General features: G+C 45.0%; 2 protein-coding genes across 4 annotated transcripts in view; both read left to right on the top strand.

Annotated features, from left to right (window-relative positions):
* The window catches only part of atp9a (ATPase phospholipid transporting 9A), a 29,839-nt gene extending 17,277 nt beyond the window's left edge, over window positions 1-12,562 (top strand). Inside the window, exons 16-28 of the mRNA XM_079740934.1 lie at window positions 596-688; window positions 952-1,035; window positions 2,009-2,179; window positions 3,257-3,355; window positions 4,587-4,676; window positions 4,823-4,967; window positions 5,292-5,356; window positions 5,679-5,834; window positions 7,195-7,259; window positions 7,539-7,647; window positions 8,223-8,280; window positions 8,790-8,993; window positions 10,533-12,562. Of these exons, the coding sequence (XP_079597060.1) occupies window positions 596-688; window positions 952-1,035; window positions 2,009-2,179; window positions 3,257-3,355; window positions 4,587-4,676; window positions 4,823-4,967; window positions 5,292-5,356; window positions 5,679-5,834; window positions 7,195-7,259; window positions 7,539-7,647; window positions 8,223-8,280; window positions 8,790-8,993; window positions 10,533-10,669 (1,476 nt within the window). The 3' untranslated portion in view covers window positions 10,670-12,562. The remainder of the gene's footprint in view (window positions 1-595; window positions 689-951; window positions 1,036-2,008; window positions 2,180-3,256; window positions 3,356-4,586; window positions 4,677-4,822; window positions 4,968-5,291; window positions 5,357-5,678; window positions 5,835-7,194; window positions 7,260-7,538; window positions 7,648-8,222; window positions 8,281-8,789; window positions 8,994-10,532) is intronic.
* Window positions 12,563-17,648: 5,086 nt separating this feature from the next.
* nfatc2a (nuclear factor of activated T cells 2a) overlaps window positions 17,649-20,871 on the top strand; it is a 19,811-nt gene continuing 16,588 nt past the window's right edge. For 2 of the 3 annotated variants that reach the window (XM_079742189.1, XM_079742188.1), the window contains exons 1-2: window positions 19,179-19,478; window positions 19,984-20,871. The exon at window positions 19,984-20,871 is cut by the window's right edge and continues 118 nt beyond it. In XM_079742189.1, the coding sequence (XP_079598315.1) occupies window positions 19,346-19,478; window positions 19,984-20,871 (1,021 nt within the window). In that variant the 5' untranslated portion in view covers window positions 19,179-19,345. Of the gene's footprint in view, window positions 17,873-19,178; window positions 19,479-19,983 lie in introns of those variants that run through there. The other variant, XM_079742190.1, reaches the window with a different exon arrangement.

Below are 20,871 nucleotides of genomic sequence, written 5' to 3'. Positions count from 1 at the left end.
AATAGTTTAAGTTGTAGAGGTCAGTTGTATTATCAATGTTAATTAATAGTGTTGGCGGTGGTGGTCATACAATTATTTTGTTTTATTATAGATAGAAGTAATAGAATGAATCTATGAATCATATGACTGTTTGAGGGCTAGGGTTTATTTGGTTTTATTACAAATATAAGTAATATAATTGACTCATTTGCAGAATCCCTCATCTGGGGTTCTGTTCATAGAAAATACTTTGATATCGTTTCATATTTGTACAAATTAGAAAGCAAAACAAATGCCTTTCAAAGAGTGATCTGAGAAAGAGCTCAACTTGTGGTGAACTCTGATGACTCACTTTATTATTCGTTGGCGTGGCTAGACTGCTCAAATAGCAGGAAGCCTGGGATTGTAGCTTGGCTTCCTTGTATTTTCGAACCGCTTTACATCCCATGGGCATACCTAAATAAGCTCTGCTTCTCCCAGTCACGTGACCGCACACCTCTCCTTACCGTGCTGGACATGGCGAAAAAACAATAAACGTATAGATTAAACTGCCGTTTGTTTTGGTCCCTTTACATGGCCTATGCATTTAATGTGTGGAGTGTGTTGTTGGTTTTAGGATGAGTCGACGGGGGAGATCACGTTCTACATGAAGGGAGCAGACGCAGTGATGGCCGGGATCGTTCAGTACAATGATTGGCTGGAAGAGGAGGTGCATATTGGTTGTTATATTTTTAATCAAATGTGTGAACATTAACACTATCCTTTTCTGTGTGCGTATTTAGATAATATATAGCCGCTACTGTTGCCGTATTTAGTTGAGTCACTTCTTACACGAATAGTCCAGAGCGTCATTCGTTTCTGTGTCTCCCAGCATAACAAGCAATAAAATACAGAGCCAGAGGCGAAACGTGGGCGATGAATTGCTAAAACTTTGACGGATGATTTCCTGCGGGGCTGTTCTTATATTAACAGTGTGGAAACATGGCCCGGGAAGGCCTGAGGGTCCTGGTGGTCTCCAAGAAGTCTCTCACGGAGGAGCAGTACCAGGACTTTGAGGTGAGGGTCCTTGGGGGCCCGACGTGGGCTGCTCACCGCTCACAGTGGGGTCCTTATGTAAAGCACAGTCTTGGCTTCTCCTCTCCGGCTGGCTCAGTCTGTTGTTTGTTTGGCCTTGAGGGATGATTAAGTCTTGCTGAAGCCATTATCGGAGCTGCAGTCTGTAGGTGGCTGTTGGCCAGAACCCTTTTACATAACTCAAGATTATTATTATTATGTATTAGTATAAGTATATAAACCATTTTTATGTTTTTATTATTAGTAATGTAGTAGTATTAGTAGTAGTATATTAGTAAATTACAATGCAATGCCATATTTTTCTTTGAAAGAGATTAAAAGAGAAAGCTCCTAATAGCCCTCTTTCTTCACACACACATACAAACATGCACGCAACTGCCCATGCACGACACACACACACACGCATGCACTTCTCTTTTGCTATTGTTATTGCATACCCGTCCACAACCATTCAAGCATCGGCCCTTACTGATGCAGGGTGCAGAACAGCCCTTTCACCCCATCCCCCTGGTCTCCTGCAGAGCCCCGGCTGTGTGAATGGGAGAGTGTGAACGTGTGAGAGTTTAGATGAACAGAGCCAAGCATGTGGGCAGCAGTGAGTCACTTAGCCAATGACTCACAGAGAGTTTGGGTTCCTGCATGAGTCACGCGGATTGTTTTAGCCTTATCTCACTTCTTTATTCACCAAAAGTAAAAAACCAAACCTCATAGTATTTGTGCGGCCACCCGAAACCATGGTAACTTGATCATTAGAAATGGTAGTCATCAGTAACATTGGGGTGACAATCTCTGTTTCCTCTTTCCAACGGGAGAAACATGCTTTTAATCATCTGGTCCACAATTGATTCGTTTAACATCCTTGCGATGCAGCAATTTCACAAATAAATAGAACAGGATGTCTTTTTTCATGATAGCTTCCTTCATGCTTGCATATGTTCCTCACCCTGCTCTCTAGGCGCGGTACGTCCAGGCCAAACTCAGCGTCCACGACCGCTCCCTGAAGGTTGCCACGGTGATCGAGAGCCTGGAGATGGAGATGGAGCTGCTGTGTCTGACAGGCGTGGAGGATCAGCTCCAGACCGATGTCAGGCCCACCCTGGAGATCCTTCGCAACGCAGGCATCAAGGTAGGCACCCTAGGGCTAAGCAGTTAGAAAGCACTGTAGGGTTTATAGCAACCTAGGGCTAAACAGATTGACGGGTCACACAGCACCCTAGGTTAGACAGATAGACAGCACCCTAGGGTTACAGAGCACGCTAGGGCTAGACAGGTAGACAGCACCCTAAGGATAGACTGCACCCTAGGGCTATACAGATATACAGCTACCTAGGGATACACAGCACCCTAGGGTTGGATGACAAGGCAGCGCACTAGTATGTGGTGTAGTATATACTATACTGCTAGAAAATGTGTAGTGTAGTCGGCCTTTCACACATGCACCGTAAGCCAAATATTCTGTATGTGGGGCTGTATGTGTGAACGCAAATGTCCGAATCAACCCCTCATGTGTTGATGATGTTTCTATCATGGGACTGGCGCGAAACCATGGGCACGGAGTTTAGCTGCTTCGTACTCGTTCTTTTCTTTACGTCCCAACTTGCGTTTCAACTTCTGCTTTCCATCTGTTGATATTGCGGATGCGTCTAAATGAATGCAGTATTGTATATCACCGATAAAAGAGTCTGCATTAAAGTATTGGTAGCCTCACCGCCATCTTTGATGTGTTGTAAACAGCACAATACGACACACCGCTGCATACCTTTTTTGTGTTGTCCTGCATCCTACATGCTCCACCCAGGAACCAGCCCTCACCTAAAGTATATGGAGTATTTCCAATATGTGTAAACACGTCTGATGCTGCTTATCCCAGGTTGTGTGTTGCATGTGTGAAAGGGCGACTCCGGATCCTCTCCAGACCTGATTATCCACAGTTCATGTGTGAAAGGCAAATAGGTGAAATGGATAGGGTGGTCAACCCCAAATCTGAAAGGTGTGGGTTGAATCCAACGCAAAATACCTTAATAAATATCAGCTAAATGAGTTATGGCTGAATAGTGCTTTTTAGAAAGTGTAGTAAAGATAAGTTCATATTGAAGTAGCTCACATTGAAGAAACCAATATCTATCCTTATGGTAATTAGAGGAAATCTGTCATTTCAAAACCAAACCACTCAAACCTCCCACTGCGTCTTTGACCTGTTCAGGTGTGGATGCTCACGGGAGACAAGATGGAAACGGCCACCTGCACAGCCAAGAACGCCCACCTGGTCACGCGCAACCAGGACATACACATCTTCAGAGCCGTGAGTACAGGAAGGGGACCCCCCTCTTCCTCGTGTGTGTGTGTGTGTGTGTGTGTGTGTGTGTGTGTGTGTGTGTGTGTGTGTGTGTGTGTGTGTGTGTGTGTGTGTGTGTGTGTGTGTGTGTGTGTGTGTGTGGTGGAGTGGGCAGCAGTCCATTGAAGTGCTCTTGGGGAGTGGGAGAGTATTCCGGTCTTAACAGGGCACTTTTTTCCTGAAGGGCCTCACGGGTGAGGGTTAGGGTAGGCTAGGGTAAGGCTAGGGATAAGGTTGGCGTAGGGTTAGGGAAAGGCCAGGGTAAAGCTAGGGTAAGACTAAGGGTGGGTAAGGGTTAGGCTGGTAAGTGGAGGATTAGGGTAGGGCCAGGGTTAGGGACAGGGTAAGACTGGGGTTAAGCTAGGGGTAGGTTAGGATAAGGCTAGGTTAACTGGAGGGTTATGGAAGGGCATGGGTTAGGCTAGGGTTGTTGGCCTAGCGCCCATGGACCAGCCACTATACATCACCCAACCACACACCCCTCCCCAGCTCTCACCTTGGACAATCCCGAACCAGACCAAATAAATCCCCTTGCCTGTCAAGCCCAACAAAACCCAGGTCTCGCGCCCGGACCTCAAGGCAGGAGAACTCCCGGCCGGCCACTCCCAGAGGAGGCCCGGCGCTTCCTCATCTGTTTTTCAAGTTTTAGGTGCCCCCCCCCCCCCCCCCCCCCCCCCACGCCTTCCCCTCTGGGTGGCTGCCAGGGGGAGAGGAGGGAGAAGGAGGAAGGCTTGCGTACAACGGTGGCTCAGTGGAAGTGCACAACAATGGTTGGCAGAGGTTTCAAAAAAAGAAAGCTCCCCCCCCTCCGCTCCCCCTCTCTCCCAGTGGATGGGGGTGGGGGGTGGGGGGGACTCCAGCGCTTACATCTGGGTTGGCTTCCTGGACGACACCGGGGCCGCGGGCTGGATTGACGTACTCTGGGTTACCGCTGGTCAAAGGGTGTTGCTAGCAAGACCACTTGTTGACAGACTAACAATATACAAGATCAGCCCGATATTGTGATAGTACAGTTATTTTGTACACACTTTTTTTGCGATGTCTGTAACATCTGTAACAACAACTGTAACAACAACTGGGCTGCAGATAGAATGTGTCATAAAAACATATTTATCCTGTTTTTGTTGTATATTTGATGTCCCTAGACTGACTGTCATTATGCTGTGTGTGTGTGTGTGTGTGTGTGTGTGAACACTAGGTCACAACACGAGGGGAAGCCCACCTGGAGCTTAACTCCTTCAGAAGGAAACACGATTGTGCTCTTGTGATATCAGGGGACTCACTTGAGGTAAGTGTGACAGACAGACAAACACAGACAATGCACATTAAATACAGAAAAACATCTTTCATAATTTTTTTTTTCAATCAAAATACGAATTACATAAAATGTTCTGTGTGTGTGTGTGTGTTGTGTGTCAATGCGTGGTCCTCCAGGTGTGTCTGAAGTACTACGAGTATGAGTTCATGGAGCTGGCGTGCCAGAGTCCCGCAGTGGTGTGTTGTCGCTGTGCACCCACGCAGAAGGCCCAGATCGTCCGGCTGCTGCAGGAACGCACCGGCAAGCTCACCTGTGCCGTGGGTGAGTCTCCACGCCGTGGGGGTCCCACAGGGGGCTCCCACGCCCTGCTGTGGCCGTCCAACTGCACAGTTGATCCAACAAAGCAATGTGTGCTTCCAGATAAGCGATCAGTTTCCCAAGATTACAGACACACACCCACAAACGGAGGTCACACACACACACACACAAATAAACCAATCTCACAGACACATATCACACATGCGCACAGGCACACATACACACACACGTACGGAGATCACATATGCACAGACATCACATACCCACATGCAGCGGTGAGTCATAGATGTGAATCCTGACACTTGGACGGCTGTTGTTTTCTTTCAGGGGACGGAGGAAACGATGTCAGCATGATCCAGGAAGCCGACTGTGGCGTGGGAGTGGAGGGAAAAGTAAGAATCTGTCCCTCTCGTCAACACAATGCCGCTGCCATCTCTCTGCCACCGCACCCCCTGTTGTCCTTCCTGCCAATATTGGCTGTCACATGTCAAGGGAGGGACGGCAACTCAGAGCATTCCTGTCTTTTTGCTTTTGGCTATGTGACGAGAGATGGGATCGGAGGGGATAGGGAATGGCATGGAGGTTAGGCTGATAAAACGGGTAATGATAGAGAAACTATTTTGATCTTCAATCGCTTCCCAACACATTCATTTGAATATTGTCTCATGTGCTCTAACGGTAACCCCCGGTAACGCCTTGTGTTGTCAACGCCAGGAAGGTAAGCAGGCCTCGCTGGCTGCAGACTTTTCCGTGACTCAGTTCAAGCACCTGGGCCGGCTGCTCATGGTCCACGGACGCAACAGCTACAAGAGGTCGGCCGCCCTCAGCCAGTTTGTGATCCACAGGAGCCTCTGCATCAGCACCATGCAGGTAGGCCCTACTCCTGACACATTACCATGGTTGGTATCATTAAAAGGGACATATCATACCACCAGGTGTGAGTTTGATTAATCGTTACAAGCCGTTTGAAAATCTGCCTCTTCTGGCATCACAAGTGCGTCCACCCAAATGTATGACGGATAGATGAGCAACGTTTGCTACAGTCCACTGGGTAGACTGGTAGACCCATCTATCCAGCACACATCTAGGTGGACTCGTCCACTTGTGAAGTCAGAAGAGGCAGATTTTCAAAACGGCTTGTAGCGGCTAATCACACTCACACCTGGTGGTATTATATGTCAACTTTAATGGTTTGTCTTGCATTTGATTTGTGAGGGTCGTCACCTGACAGCTTATTGATTTGCACTAGGCAACTACTGGGTTTGACGCCCCTAGTGGCCAAAATCAGGTGTATTCATTCAGGTGTGTTCGTTTTCAGTTTATCAACTTTGTTGGCTCATGTGAGTCGAGAGTTACAAAAAAGGTCAAGAGGATTCTAGCTACCCCAAAAAAGGAAGTGAAAAATCAATTTGATGTTAAAAAAAGATTTGAAAGATCGTGCTTCAGACGTTTTAGCCAACGAGCCAAAACCAAAGCAGACTGTTTAGGTCACGGATGATCGGCAAGATCCAGTGGTCAAGCTCGCTACGGCTCCGTTCAAAGGTCTGACCATCAAAAGGGCGCGGCCCTGGATGAGTCAGACCAAGTGGGCACCGTGGTGGCCTTTCTGCCCAGTTCCCATTCCAACAGCTGCATCCAAGGTCCTGGTCCAGCCCCCCCCCCCCCTGCACCACCACCGCTGGGACAGCCTGTGACTCACTTGACCCGCTCAGCCTTCTTGAGACCTCCCAAGGCCCCCCTCCTCCTGCACCACATGGCTCCTGTCTGTCACGTCGAGACAAACCACAACAAACTAGTGACCCGTCTCAGTCCTGGGCCCACCTGGCTGGAGAATCTGTCTGGCTGCGTCAATATTCAGTGTTAAATATTCATATCCCCATCCACATGTTTGATAGAATGTGTCTTAAGTGAAAGAGTTATTAATGCCAACGCAGAAATGGTTGCAGCCCTGGGGGGTCTTTCAACATCATTGGTACTAAGACCTCTTTTAGTAGTGAGTGGTGTGAATTATTTATTTCCTCATTGTAGTTATTTGGTCGTGAATGTTTTTCTCGCTTAGATACTGGACATGCTGCTACCCTCTTTTACCACAGTTTGTTGTTGACTTGTGTTTTGGTATGTTCTAGGCCCGGGTCCTCTCCAAATGCCCTCATGCGTTAAATATGAAAAGCGAGTAAATGATGACTCATACTTAATAGCTCAATGACAACGTTGTGCTCTCTGCTTGCAGGCCGTCTTCTCGTCTGTGTTCTACTTTGCCTCTGTCCCGCTCTACCAAGGGTTCCTAATCGTCGGGTGAGCTAAATACTTTAACTAAGCGTGACGTTTCCCTTGGGCATCTGCTCGCTTTGTTTCACTTGACATTCTCTCTGTGCCTCAAGCCCTGTCCAGCTTCATGTCATAAGAATCGGGGGTGGGGTTCGGGGGTTACGTTATGTCATCGACAGAAATGCTCTTTTAGGTTGAACTGATCCCGATGGTAGAAGGATATTTTTGTGCAGGGGGAAAACGCAATACTAGTACAATACAGATACAATACGGCCGCCCTGACCGACCACGGCTTTTGTGTTGCAGCTACTCCACCATCTACACCATGTTCCCCGTGTTCTCCCTGGTTTTGGACAAGGATGTGAAGTCAGAGGTGGCCATGCTCTACCCGGAGTTATACAAAGATCTGCTGAAGGTGTGTGACGGCACACTGTGTGGTTGGATGTTTGGTCCTTTACAAAACATTGTATTCAACGATTTTCACGGACATGGGCAGCATCGTTTAATGGTTTTCTTGTTGAAAACATTCAGTGAAAGAATCCAGAAGAGATCAAGAGACTATGTCTGTGCATCAGCCAAACATTCCTGAGAAGATTGTCTGTCTAGAAACTTGCAGATGTAATGCTTAACTTTTGTGCCACACAAAAGCTGATTTGTTGTCCAAAAAACAGATGCATCCAACAAACAAGCTTTTCACAAGCTTTCCTTGATTCATGGTACTTATTCCTGGAACAGACTTAACATGGATGTTTCAGAAAAATAGGAAGCCTTTAAGAACATTGAGGAGATGTTTGCCTGTGGCTAAGTGACCTGTCTTAAATGCATTTCTTAACAACACTGGTACTGTATGCCAACTACGCTGAGCATTTATTGACTGTTATCCAACCCTAACCCTACACCTACGTAAAGGAGGGATCCTGACTTGATGAACATTATTCCAAATATATTATATTGCTCTTATCGTTTATTGACTTGTTTTTGTCTTCCCAGGGCCGACCGCTTTCCTTCAAAACATTCCTAATATGGGTGCTAATAAGCATCTACCAAGGTACAGTTTATCACATATAATAAACAAATTCCTGTGCACACAGTTTTTTAAGATATTTTGTGAGATTGCGCTATCAGGCATTGACACAGCACAATTGTTGCGTGTGTTTGTGTTTCAATGCTTCCTAATTTGCCTGCCTTATGTGGAGTAAAAATTGCAGAAAGGATTATGTTTAAAAAGCCAACCATTCATTGCTTACAGGTGTCTTGTTTACTCTTTTGTCACACTTTTATCCAAAGAGACTTGCAGAGAATTTGGATGCATGTCACTTATGAGCAAGAAGAGGGTGGGAATCTTACAAAGACATTGGGGCTCCAACAGCCTAACACTCTTGACACTCCACATTATCCTGCCATTCTTTCAGCATTTCAGGCCTACTCATTTTTTATTTTCAATTCCATCCATCTTAAATGGCAACAGACTGTTCAGAGTAATCGGAGTAAAAGAAGGACCCTTATGGCATGTTTTGAGGTATCGTCATATCATGTGACTCGTCCCTGTTTCCGCAGGCAGCATAATAATGTACGGCGCCATGCTGCTGTTTGAGTCTGAGTTCGTCCACATCGTGGCCATCTCCTTCACCTCGCTCATCCTCACGGAGCTGCTCATGGTGGCCCTCACCATCCAGACCTGGCACTGGCTGATGATGGTGGCGGAGCTGCTGAGTCTGTCCTGCTATGTGGCCTCGCTCGTCTTTCTCCACGACTACATCGGTGAGAGAAAACATCAATGCACACAGATTGAACACATTCATTCAGTTTCCCAACACTTTGGAGTCGCATATGCGGTCGCGGTAGAGAAGCATGTAGGTATTTGACGATACATTTTTTATCAATAAAAAACGATTAACAGTTTTGAAAGGTCTGGTACACATCCCATCTGTAACAAACAAATGAATGCTTTGTGTCCACGAGCGAAACGGCTGCTAGCCACTAAGTGTGTCGCAATGTTCACAGAGAAAAAACAATGGGTGTCTCCCAGACCTTTCAAAAGTGTTAATAATTTTTATTGATCTAAAATGTATTGTCAAATACCTACATGCTTCTCTCCCGCAAGTTGGGGCTGACCTTAACTCGGGATCACAGGCCCAGAACGGTTGGAAACCACTGCAATTATTCACAGACGTTTTACAGGCCGGTTTGACGGTTAATTATTTAGACATTTGCTTGCGGACACCGAAAAAATCTGCTGATTCTAAACATAACCGTCTTGGGGGATTACTGTGTCCAGCGCTTCCTAACCTTGGAATAACGCAGTGTGTAATAATAATTGCGGGGGCTTCCATTGTCCTTGTTGTGTTGGGCCGTCAGGAAAGCCAAGGTGAACATGCTGACGCGTGGTCCTGCTCCGGAGAACATATTGGCATAGCGTGATATTACAGGGGAAATCCTTGTTGCCTCTGCGACCGCATTGCAAACAATGCAAAATAGATTTTTTCTTTTGTTTATTCTATTACATACAATCCAGATTTGTTAGTGTTTTTTTTTATAAACTTGTCAAAGGTAAACATGCTATTTATGTTCTCTGATCTTTGTTTTCAGGCTTTTGGATATTCTTTTTCTTAGCCTGCGTGAAGGAAAATGTCAATTGCATTTCTGCTTGCTTAGATTATTCATACATCCTTAAAATGGAGCATTTCAAACCTTTCCAACGCTTTATTTTGGGCCTTTATGTAGGGTGTGGAGGTTCAGTTTTAGCCTGCAATCTAGACCGCTGAGAATCATGAGAGGAATGTGGTCAAAAGTTGCCCTATTTGGGCAACTTTTTTAGGCTTCGGTCTTAAAGTCAAATTTAGTCAAAAAACATCTTTATTTAGAACAATAGCTTGTACCTAAATTTAGTTCAATTTTATTTAAGCCATTTATTTATTTTCCAGTGTTTATTTTTCTTCCTATTTTCAAAGCATAATAGGCTTTATCCATAATTCTTTTCCGAGCAATGACCAAGAATAGCAGTGTCAGAAGCAGCATTTATTTACTGTATTAACATTATGATGTACTATTGCTAAATTCAGTAGATTTTGATGACTCTTTAAGTCATTGTTTGACAACATATCCTGTTACGTTCATGAATTTTTAATTGTTTTTATCAAAAATCATACTTTTCCCTTTTTCTTTTTATTGTCTTCTTTTGTAGGACAATGATCTTAATCATACCCTATATATGGTCCGGCTCTGTGCGTCTCTCACACATCCCACCTTTACCGTGAACCCTGACCCCATGTGACCTCTCTCTCTACCCCCCCCGTCCAGACGTGTATTTCATCGCCACGGTGTCGTTCCTGTGGAAGGTGACGGTCATCACCCTGGTCAGCTGCCTGCCGCTCTACATTCTCAAGTACCTGCGCCGGCGCTTCTCCCCGCCCAGCTACTCCAAGCTCACCTCCTAGAGGAGGAGCCGCGCCCTCACACTCACCCCCCCGCCTGCCGCCAGCCTCCCACCGAGCTCGTTTACACCGGGAGGGAGCAGCAACGCGGCCCGGCCTGCGCTTCAGGGGAGGGCCAGGGGCAGGAGGATCCCCCCCCCCCCCCCCCTTTATTAATTTATTCATTCGTGTATTATTTATCTCCGGTTGAACCGATCCCTCCGGTGCACATCCGCAAGGAAAGAAAAAGAAGATCAACGGTTTGTTTGGATGTTGTTGTTTTTTTGTTGTTGTTGCTGAATGGGAAAGTGTGTCTTGATTGTTTTGGATGTGTTTTTACTGGTGGTTGACACTGGTGTTTTTATGCTGCATGAGTGTGATGTATAGCCTGTGGGATAGGCCTCATCATGGTACAACACCTTCAGAGCTCCGTACACTGGAAGATGTCAATAGAATAACTTACTAATACTAACATACAAGCATCGGGCGGTAAATGCTGACAGACGTCTCGTAATCTGCATTACTAAACCCTAGTTGGAAATGTATGGGATAGACGCGTTGGGTGAGTGAATCACAAGGCTAGCTCTACCCCTCGTTCTGCCGAGGTGTAGCCAGGTGGGTTTAAGGGGGCTGTAGGGATCTTTTAGAGCCATATCTAAAGCAAAACCACAAAGAGGGAAGGCTTATTTCAGCCCAAGCCGGTCATATATTCTCAGGACTCGATTCACACTATCCCTTAACCATGCGCTAAAAATGGCTACTGATAATTATACGCTGAAACATTTTCACTGAGCATGGAACGTGTTGGTGCGTTTGTTGTGTACTTGTTTGTGCGTCATTTCCTGCTACTCGACCTCAACATGATGGAGGCGGTGTGGTTGTTTACTTGGAGTGACCCCTGGTCTCTGATGTTAAACCAGCCCCATGTCTTGTGTTTAAGGAACATGGTCGGCCAAGAGAAAAGTTCACTGCGGCCCGTCGTGGCTCCTAACTGGCGGTGTGTACAAGCCATGCTCGCTCTTCCTCTCTCCCTCTCTTTGACACACACACACACACACACACACACACACACACACACACACACACACACACACACACACACACACACACACACGGGGAACTATAGCTGTACAAGCAGGGACACTAGGCCTCCTATGTGTCCACTTCTAGAAGCTAACACTGGCCATGTTTTAGCTCTGCATGATGACTAACTCCGATGCACTGACCCAAAGCTAAATCCAGCTGCCCTCTTGTCTGGTTCTATTGACCACGAGCAAACGGACTAAAGGCCAAAGCTAAAGCTAACCCCCGTGAATTTACCTGAGTCATATATGATTGGGATGGATTCAAAAGCCCTTAGCCAAGTAGGTTGTGGAAATCTTCACTTTAGAATTAGTACACATTCTCAGTCACTGAGATGTCTCTCATCTTCCTCTAAGGAATTAATTATACTTGCCGCAAATGGTTATAATGATTTTGCTCGTTTTTCACTTTGTGTAAGTGTGTGTTTGTGGACCGTTTTACAGATATCATGATGAAATGGTGACTGTGCTCATGATGGTAACCTGTAGAAAACCAGGAAGAAAAAAGAAGCTACTAGGTGCCATCTGTACTGATTTATTGGGCACATTTGAATAAATATAAAAGTTAAACCCATTTGATTTGCAACTTTTTGCACAACCTTTATAATGATTACACATTTTTGTTATAGGGACATTGCAAATGGAAGATGAATGGAGGTTAATTAACACGTATTTTGTTAAGCCATGATTAATGTGATCGTGCTTGTAAATAACTATTTTTGATTAAGCATTTTTTTGTTTTAATTATATTAACTTATCTCTCGAGAAATTAAAAAAAAATGAAGAACTGAGTGGATAATGTTATGATGATGAATAAAATCTTTTGTTTTCTTTTTTTGGTCTCCGTGCGTGCGCATATGTGTGTGTATAAGTGTGTCCATAATGTGTTGAATCCTATACCTTGAGTTAAAACCCGACATGTCGAGCCCCTTCTCGCCAGTGGAGGGAGTCCCTGGTGGCAGAATATCTTCAGACCCCCTTTGCCATCTCATAATCAACACACTCTTACTCTCCCCTGCCGTTTGAGATGGTTATAAACTAATAGTTCTATACAAAAAGATAAATCATGTATTTGTTTATTACTTATGACTGTCATACTTCATTTTAAATTACATCTTGTATTGCCTATTCGGGATGTTGTGAATGTATTGGGATTAGTTGAGTCAGACTTTATTTTAAAACCCCTTGTAATTGTACCAAAGTGTATTTCAGTGTCAAAACTCAATATTGTTTTATTGCCTTAATTCGTAGGTTTATACCATTAATGGAAACCCATAAACTTAATCAGTCTTATAAAGCTGAAATTCCACCCCAGAACAAACAGAGCCGCCTCTTGGCTTCGACGTTCAAGGTCTCCTCTTTGGGCTTCTACGGGGCGCCCGATTGGACGACGGCCAAATGTACAATCCAATCAGTGGAGAGAACAGGTCAGTGAGTTTTGATTCAGAAAAAAACTAGAAACGGGTATAGCACACTGATGGGACCTGCGTTAAATATCCTGGCTGGAAGCGTACATATTGCTACGTCTTATTATTGGCACCTCACAACATTCATTACTAGATTGTTTTTTCCATTCTGGAAATATCCTAACATGCTCCTCCCAATGGAACATTGTAAGAGAGAGTGTCTGTCTCTTTCTAATTCACGACAGAATACACCAAAAATATGTCATACGCTGATTGACTTGAGTGGCTAAGACAAATGACGCTATGGAAATCGTGTGGGACGGACACAACCGTACGGTCAGCGTAACCCTACCAACCCCCTCTCCTAGAGAGAACGCTATACTATATGGATGCTATGGGAAGTTTGTGACAGGTCAGCTGGAGCTGCTGTGAGCGTCATAACCCCTTTGGTAAAGAGGAGAATGAATGATGTTTTGTCACAACATAAAGATCTTAATGATAGCATCATTAACCTAGCATATAATAATAAATAATGCATTGTAGTATACAGTGTGTGCTACAGTATAGCAACACAGTGTTGCGTTTGCAGTGGCCTAGTCACCATTACAGTTAGTTTGTATTGACATTAAATGGTACTTACCCAACTATTCAGGGAAGATTAATTGTTTACTATATACTGTTAGTCCTGTGTAAACACAGGAGCCTGGTGATGCCAGGCACCCCGTAGAAACATTGCAAAGAATGAACACACACACCCTTTTTCTAGGGCTATTTATAGCCGAGTGGGATAGGAATGCTTTGAGTTGTCCTAGCACCCATCAGGCCTGAGGAAGCTGTGCAGATGTGTTTCCTGGCCTACTGTGTGGGACCCCTTGTGATAAATGAGCACCAGGGCAACACATCCATCATCACACTGAACATCAAATGTCCCTGTGCTGTTCAGATCAAAGCTGTATGTGAAACAATATATCTTACCTGAAGCTCGCTAGATTGGAGTGTTTTTATGATGTGTTTATATATTTTATGGGGGTTATGGGTTTGTGGCACTTGTTGAAGTAGAGGATATGGACAGGTGGACATGAAATGCCGGGTCAGGCAGAGTGTAATGAAGCCAGAGACAGTGATCCTGTCTCCTTGTTACTATTCCACTCTGTGGCTGCTAAGAGGGAAAACTCCATGAGCTAGTCAGTCAGCAACTTTCCACTGGACTCAAGACACTCCAGAATATCGATCTGAATCAGGTTACATAACAAGGTTGTTTTATCCGGCATGGAGGTATGCAGTTTCCATACTGATGGAACATATGAGTTCATAGTGTTTGGAAAAAGCAGCTAAATGTTTTCCACATATTTCTAGTTGTGGCAGGAAGGAAGCAGGATTCCTTATTACACAATGGCAACTCCAGCGCTTTCCAAAGCAAAGTCTGCCAGCGGTGGGCTGTGTATCGCCTCACAAGCTCTACTTATATCCATCCAATCTATATGGTTTCAAAAATCTACAATCTGTGTGGAGGGAAAGATAATCCTTCTTCGTGAAACAGATTACATGCATATATCTTTCATCAAGGGTTTGTAAATAATCTACTTTATTTGATTTTTATAAGAAACTTTGATCTAAATAAATAAGCTTTTCAGAAACAGTTAACCCGGCATGTTATGGCCGGGTTATAAATTACCTTAAATGTCAGACTTGTTCAGGTCCTAACAGCAGACCGACACATGCTATATGATGATCCAATACTTGTCTCAGCCAATCAAGGGTTATGATTGCTTCCAGCGGCGCACAGATCCTGTGATGAGTGTTAATGGTTAAGGGGAATGATCTACATATTTGCATTTTAAGTAATGCCCCAGATTTTTTGTGTAAATTAGGTTAACTCATCCAAAATAATAGTACCACATTCATTTGTTCTAAAGTGAAAGGGTTGTGTAGCACTCTACAAAAGTAATTTCTTCAGAAGTCCTAATTTTCCAAAGTCAATTGTATCACAGTAACATTAATGTATTGGGAAGTTAAGTGTATAATTATATTAGCTTCATTGCAATAAATAACGTGAAAATACATTTATATCAGGCAAATGAATAAGTCCACTCTTTTATTTATTTTATTCGCCCCCAAAATGTCCTCGATAGAATTTCCATGAGCCATGTTTCAATGTAGCATTTCCATATCAAAGTTCCACTGTTTGGATTCAACTACTCAATCACACATGTTAGTCTCGGAACACTATAACAGGGGGCAAAGCTCTAACCCAGACTAGCCTACTTCACTGAGCTGTTTCTCGAGTGATGGAAAATACTGCACGGACTTGGAAAAATTTGGCTCTCCAAGTTTAAAAAAACGGAAATGCATTTTGGCTGTCTGGACTCAGGCAGCTTTCCTTTTCCCAGCCTGTGCCGTTTTCATTAACTCATTCATAATTTCAATTGCATAAGAGTTCCATAGTGATGGAGTCACTTACATGTGTTAGACAAGACCCAGTCACAGAGTTACCCCCAGAAACATGCGCTCCTCGAGCTACCACAGGTTACCGAGTCAGTCCCCTTGCTCACCCGAAAGTCTCCAGCACAAACTATATCAGACCGCCTAATCCAACGCAATCCAAAACAGATCCTCTCTTCGCCCAACAAGGAAACTCTGATTTTCCTATGAGCTGGCTGGCGTCTGACTTCATAGATGCCAGCACTGTTTCAGGCAATGCAATTGGTGTACACATATTTCCAGCTAGATGACTTTGATAAAAACATAAGAAGAGAAGGATTTGCTACATGTAATTCTTTATTTCCATTGACGGCCTTCATGGGTTTGAGGTTTTAATTCCAAGTTGGCATAAGACAAAATGGTTAGTAAAGGCCATTGAGGAGAATAAGTAAAAGTACATAAGAACATATATTTGGTTTGTGTATACTTAACAATATTAAAAAAAAGTGTAATATGTAATTAGCATATTAGCTGTCATCCTATAATCAGTCACCAACAGCTGAGACATTCTAACATCCTGCCATCTCTGAGAAGAAATTAACGTGAATAAAATAACATAAGCTGCATCTTGCTGCATGGTCAGGACATGTTGTTCTACTATCTCAGAACCTGAAACATGTGAAGCTCCTCTGCTTCCAATGATCCACACAAGAGGATGTTCCATCAAACTGCAAACATGCTGTTCTTCTTCTCCCCAAAAACACACGGGATGCTTTCAATTATTCAAACATACGAGCCGAGGATCCACATAAGCCGATCCAAACATGCAGCCTCGCAGGCTTCCTGTTAACGTACATCTGCTGACAATCATCTGCAATCGTAAGTGCATGGCTGTCATGATTTGGAGTAGTATAGTGTCTGTAGGTGCAGTCTCAGCAGAGGTTGATAAGTTTAGCGCCGCGACAAATCCAAACAAGTTGCACTTCTTGACTCTGGGTTTGATCTCATGGTGGGTCAACATATATGTAAGTATGCTGTTGTTGTTGCTGTGAGAGAAGGTTCTGAGAGCTTGAACTTACTTGTTGGGGGGAAGAGGTGCTGCTGGGTGATGTTTACTCTTTCATGTCCTCAATACAGCAGAGCACAATCTTCCCTTCTCCCCACTTCAAACTCAAATCATCAATGTCATTCAAATCTTAATAAGGAAGCTATTGAATATTGACAATAATTTTCAAACATGAACTTAGGCAATAGGCCAAAATGTATGTTGATGTTATTACCTGAAATTGTACCTGAAAAGTTATATAACTTGTTGAGAGGAACCTATTTTTCAGTACTTTTTTAAGCGTCCTTGAAAAAAAGGACGCTTCTCATTACTTTTTCCCCAGGTATAACATGTCTCAACTTTCCATTTAAAAATAACAAACATTCCATCCAAGGGATAAACAACAGTAAAGTTTCCATTGAATATAGTTATTAACAACATGGAAACAAGATGGCTAAGCAGGATTTAACCACCAAGTAGTCTGGCTTCATAATTCAGTGAAATAAAATAAACAGTTGGAAGCACAACATTTGGTCTAGCAAAGCATTAACGATGTTGAAAGACATACCACTGCAAACAGAGGACAGTCTTTAAACCGTGCAGCTCAATTGAATGTAATGTAGGCCTATAGGCTACCGTATCAAGGCACCGGGACTATTTTTTCGTATTTTTTCTCAGCCTACGGTAATTTTTTTATCCCTACAATGAAGTTCTTGTGCGCTACTGTCTGAGAGAAGCCGCAGAAATGCCTTGGCGCATGAGCCGGAGACGTCATGGATTCCTGAGTGTGGGCTTTGCAGGAAAGCCCTGAGTCTCCAACATGGACCGGCTCCAGGTTTCCATGGCAAAGCGCATAAACAGGAGGAAACACAGAGGGAATCCCGTTATTTTACAGCATTGGACCATTATAAACACCCAGAGCAGGGAAGGAAGCCGCTCTTGATACTCAAGTAATCCTTAGAGCTAGGAAAGGGACTTCATACCATAACCGCCTGCGAAAGACGCCGATGCAGCTTCATACTTTGAACATTACAAAGACAAGAGTTGCGTCTACAGCAGCCTAACTTTACAGCTCAATTTTCTGAACACACCAAAGGAGTGTTTCACCTAGTTTTTTTTTTTTCCCCAGACGAAGGAGGTCTGAACTGTTATGGTTACAAGAGGAAATTCATTTTTCAACTTTTTTTTTTAGGTTTTACAACTTTTTCCCGTCAAATGTTCAAGGAGGCTTGGAGACTGCCCCAGTACCACGCGATGAGGTCCATGGATCAAGGTATGGATGCGGCGCGTGGTGACGTGTGAATGATTATCTGGTAATCATTACATTTGATTTTTAACAGACTTCTTTTTTTCATGTGTGATGTTCTTAAGTGTAACTATAACGTGTTTTCCTAAAAAAAAATACTTTCATCTTAAGAAAATAGCCAAATAGTAGGGCACTCTTCATTTGTAGTGCACGAGCACAGTATCGTTTCAGGCGGTAATATCCGCGCGCGCATGCCAACGGCGGCGAGCAGGGGCTCGTGGGGAGGAACGGGAAACACGTCGCCGTTTAAGGCTACAAATAACAGCTAACTACGTCACTACAACCGAACTCTACAACCGAACGCAACGCGACCCTGATTTGATCAAGGATACAAAAAAATAGAGATTATATTCGAAAGGAAAGTCTGGCGTACGTCACGTGTTTGTGTGTCGTTTTCGCAAACAGATTTACTACCGGGCAGAGAGGAGGCAAACATAAGCGAGATGATAAACCAGCGTTGCCCATTTATAAAAAAAAATTGTGGAACAAATGATCTCATGGAATTATAATAACCTATAGCCACCGACTGCTTCTAGGGATCTGTAATGCATCTCTAGATTCATTTCGTTTGGATTCATTTATTTTAACCTAAACAACTATAGGCTGTATTGTATAGGTCTCAAAAACATCAGATGGACCTTGCCTATTTTGTTGACTGAGCATATTACCTCTGGGTCGGGGCCATTCCTGTGGATGCCCCTGGCAAGGCCCAGGCGCTGGTACAGGCTGCTGTCTATCAGTCTGGGTGGAAGGAGGGGAATAGCCGATCTAGATATGCGTGATCCTTAAGGCATTTCAACTCATTAATTATGTCCAGTGCGTAAAAAAATAGAGCGCATCTATCATTGCGCACGCACACGCACTATCCCCCTTACCTCTCTCTCTCTCTCTCTCTCTCTCTCTCTCTCTCTCTCTCTCTCTCTCTCTCTCTCTCTCTCTCTCTCTCACACACACACACACACACACACAAACACCCACTCATGCACAAACACACATGGTACATTTTTATAGGCCTACATCTATTGCGTAATTGCCACATGTCAAACACCCGGGGGCAGCAGTAAGTCAAAAGAGAAGCTGTCCATTCTCTTAAAAGGTGCCTATTTGAAGTCAAATTATAAAACAACTAACCCATTAAAACATTCACGAAATAAAGCCACGGGGATAATAATATACACTCCAGCCTTCAACTTTTGACTAAAGTGAGATGATGCAAAAAGGAAACTTTAGTGCTTTCTTCGCCCTGCTGTTCCTGAGCGCTGGCTGTTGCATCACTTGCTTCCATATTCAACTACAGCAACAAGTGAACAGGTTCCCCCTTCAATGCATCTCATCTCGACACCAGAGTCGCTCCCTCGCTCGTCGCATGGCCTCTGTTAGGGACGTTGCAAGTGTTATATTTTCTTATCGCCTGAACGGGGAAACAGCTAAATAAGACAAATGACATATTTTTACGACGAAACCGAGGCTGCGGAGGACTTGAGCAAAATGAACTACCCTGACGAGGATTTGCAGTTCGAATATTTGTTTGAATACGAACCTCCCAGTGACGATTTTGCAGGAGGAAAACAAGGTTGGTGTGGCTTTTGAAAGCGGGATGCCATGCCAAATAATCCCCATGCCTACTTAATGTCTCGCACAGATTAATTAGGCCACTATTTAATACAAATAGTAATAACATGTGAAAGTTAATTTGACATCTGTAATCCAAATATTACACATTTGATGATGTGTTTGTTTAAGTGTTGGCATCGCTGCCCTTTTTTTTTATCAAGATTTTAGTCTACAACTCTTGTAATGTAGCCCCTAAGGGTTATTCTACAAAGATTCACCTGTATATGTTGATCCCTCTTCGGTGCACCAAGTGGAATAACAATGTTGGAATCACAGCAATGATACTAATACTACTAGTAATAACAAAAGTAATAAATGGACCAATACAAATGATGAACTGCTCATTACTGACTGCTGATAGTATAATGTGGTGACCATGATGTGGTAATCAGTAGCATAGGCAAGTATTTTAAACTATCTTGCGTGTTATTCACTCTGACTCTGTTCCCCCTTATCCACCCCAGATGACCCGAACCTCGCGGCCCAAAAGCTCCTCAGCCCAGAGTCTGAGCAGGCCTTCCCCCTGGAGGAAGCCCCCTACGGCATCAAGCCCTGCAGCCCGTCCTATGGGGGCCACGCCGTGCAGCTCCTCGCAGGCTACGGCGCCCAGGAGCTCTCCCGGAGCTACCTGGACAACCACCAGCACCAACACCAGCGCCCCAGCGGCCTGGCTCTGAGCCCCCGCATCGAGATCACGCCCTCCCGTGAGCACTACAACCATGCCAGGGACTCCCAGCAGAACCACCCCCTGAACACCAGCCCCCGGCCCACGCTGACCGTGCCCGGCCACGAGAGCCAGTCCTACCGGGAGCCCCAGTGCCTGAGCCCCGCCAGCAGCAACTCCTCCACCAGCTGGCACTCGGAGAGCTACTCCCCCTTCGCGTCCCCCTGCGTGTCCCCGGGCAGCGGGCAGACCGCCGCCGACCTCTGCCCCCGCCTGCAGAGCATCCACACCGGGGGCTCACCGCGCACCTCCCCAGGCACCTCGCCCCGCACCAGCCTGGCCGAGGACGGGGGCCCCGGGGGGCCCCGCTCGCCGTCCCCCAGGCCCGACTCGCGCTCGGTCTCGCCGCAAGGGAAGCGCACCTACGACATGTACCGCAACCAGGGTCTGATCCCGGGACACCGCTCCCGCAGCCCCTCCCCGTCGCACGCCGCCCACGAAGAGTGCAACATCGGGGCCCACTACGGCACCACCGCCCACCTCCACCAACACCACCTCCACCACCACCACGGCAGCCCCATCGCCAGCGTGATGAACGGCTTCGCCCCCGGACAGCCCGGCCTGGTGCCCAGTAAGATCGTGAAGACGGCCAACCACAACCAGGTGTACACCCTGTACCCTGAGAACC

The sequence above is a fragment of the Pollachius pollachius genome (assembly GCF_949987615.1).
Source record: "Pollachius pollachius genome assembly, chromosome: 8".
Taxonomy (NCBI): domain Eukaryota; kingdom Metazoa; phylum Chordata; class Actinopteri; order Gadiformes; family Gadidae; genus Pollachius; species Pollachius pollachius.
This window is presented reverse-complemented; position numbering and strand designations above follow the sequence as displayed.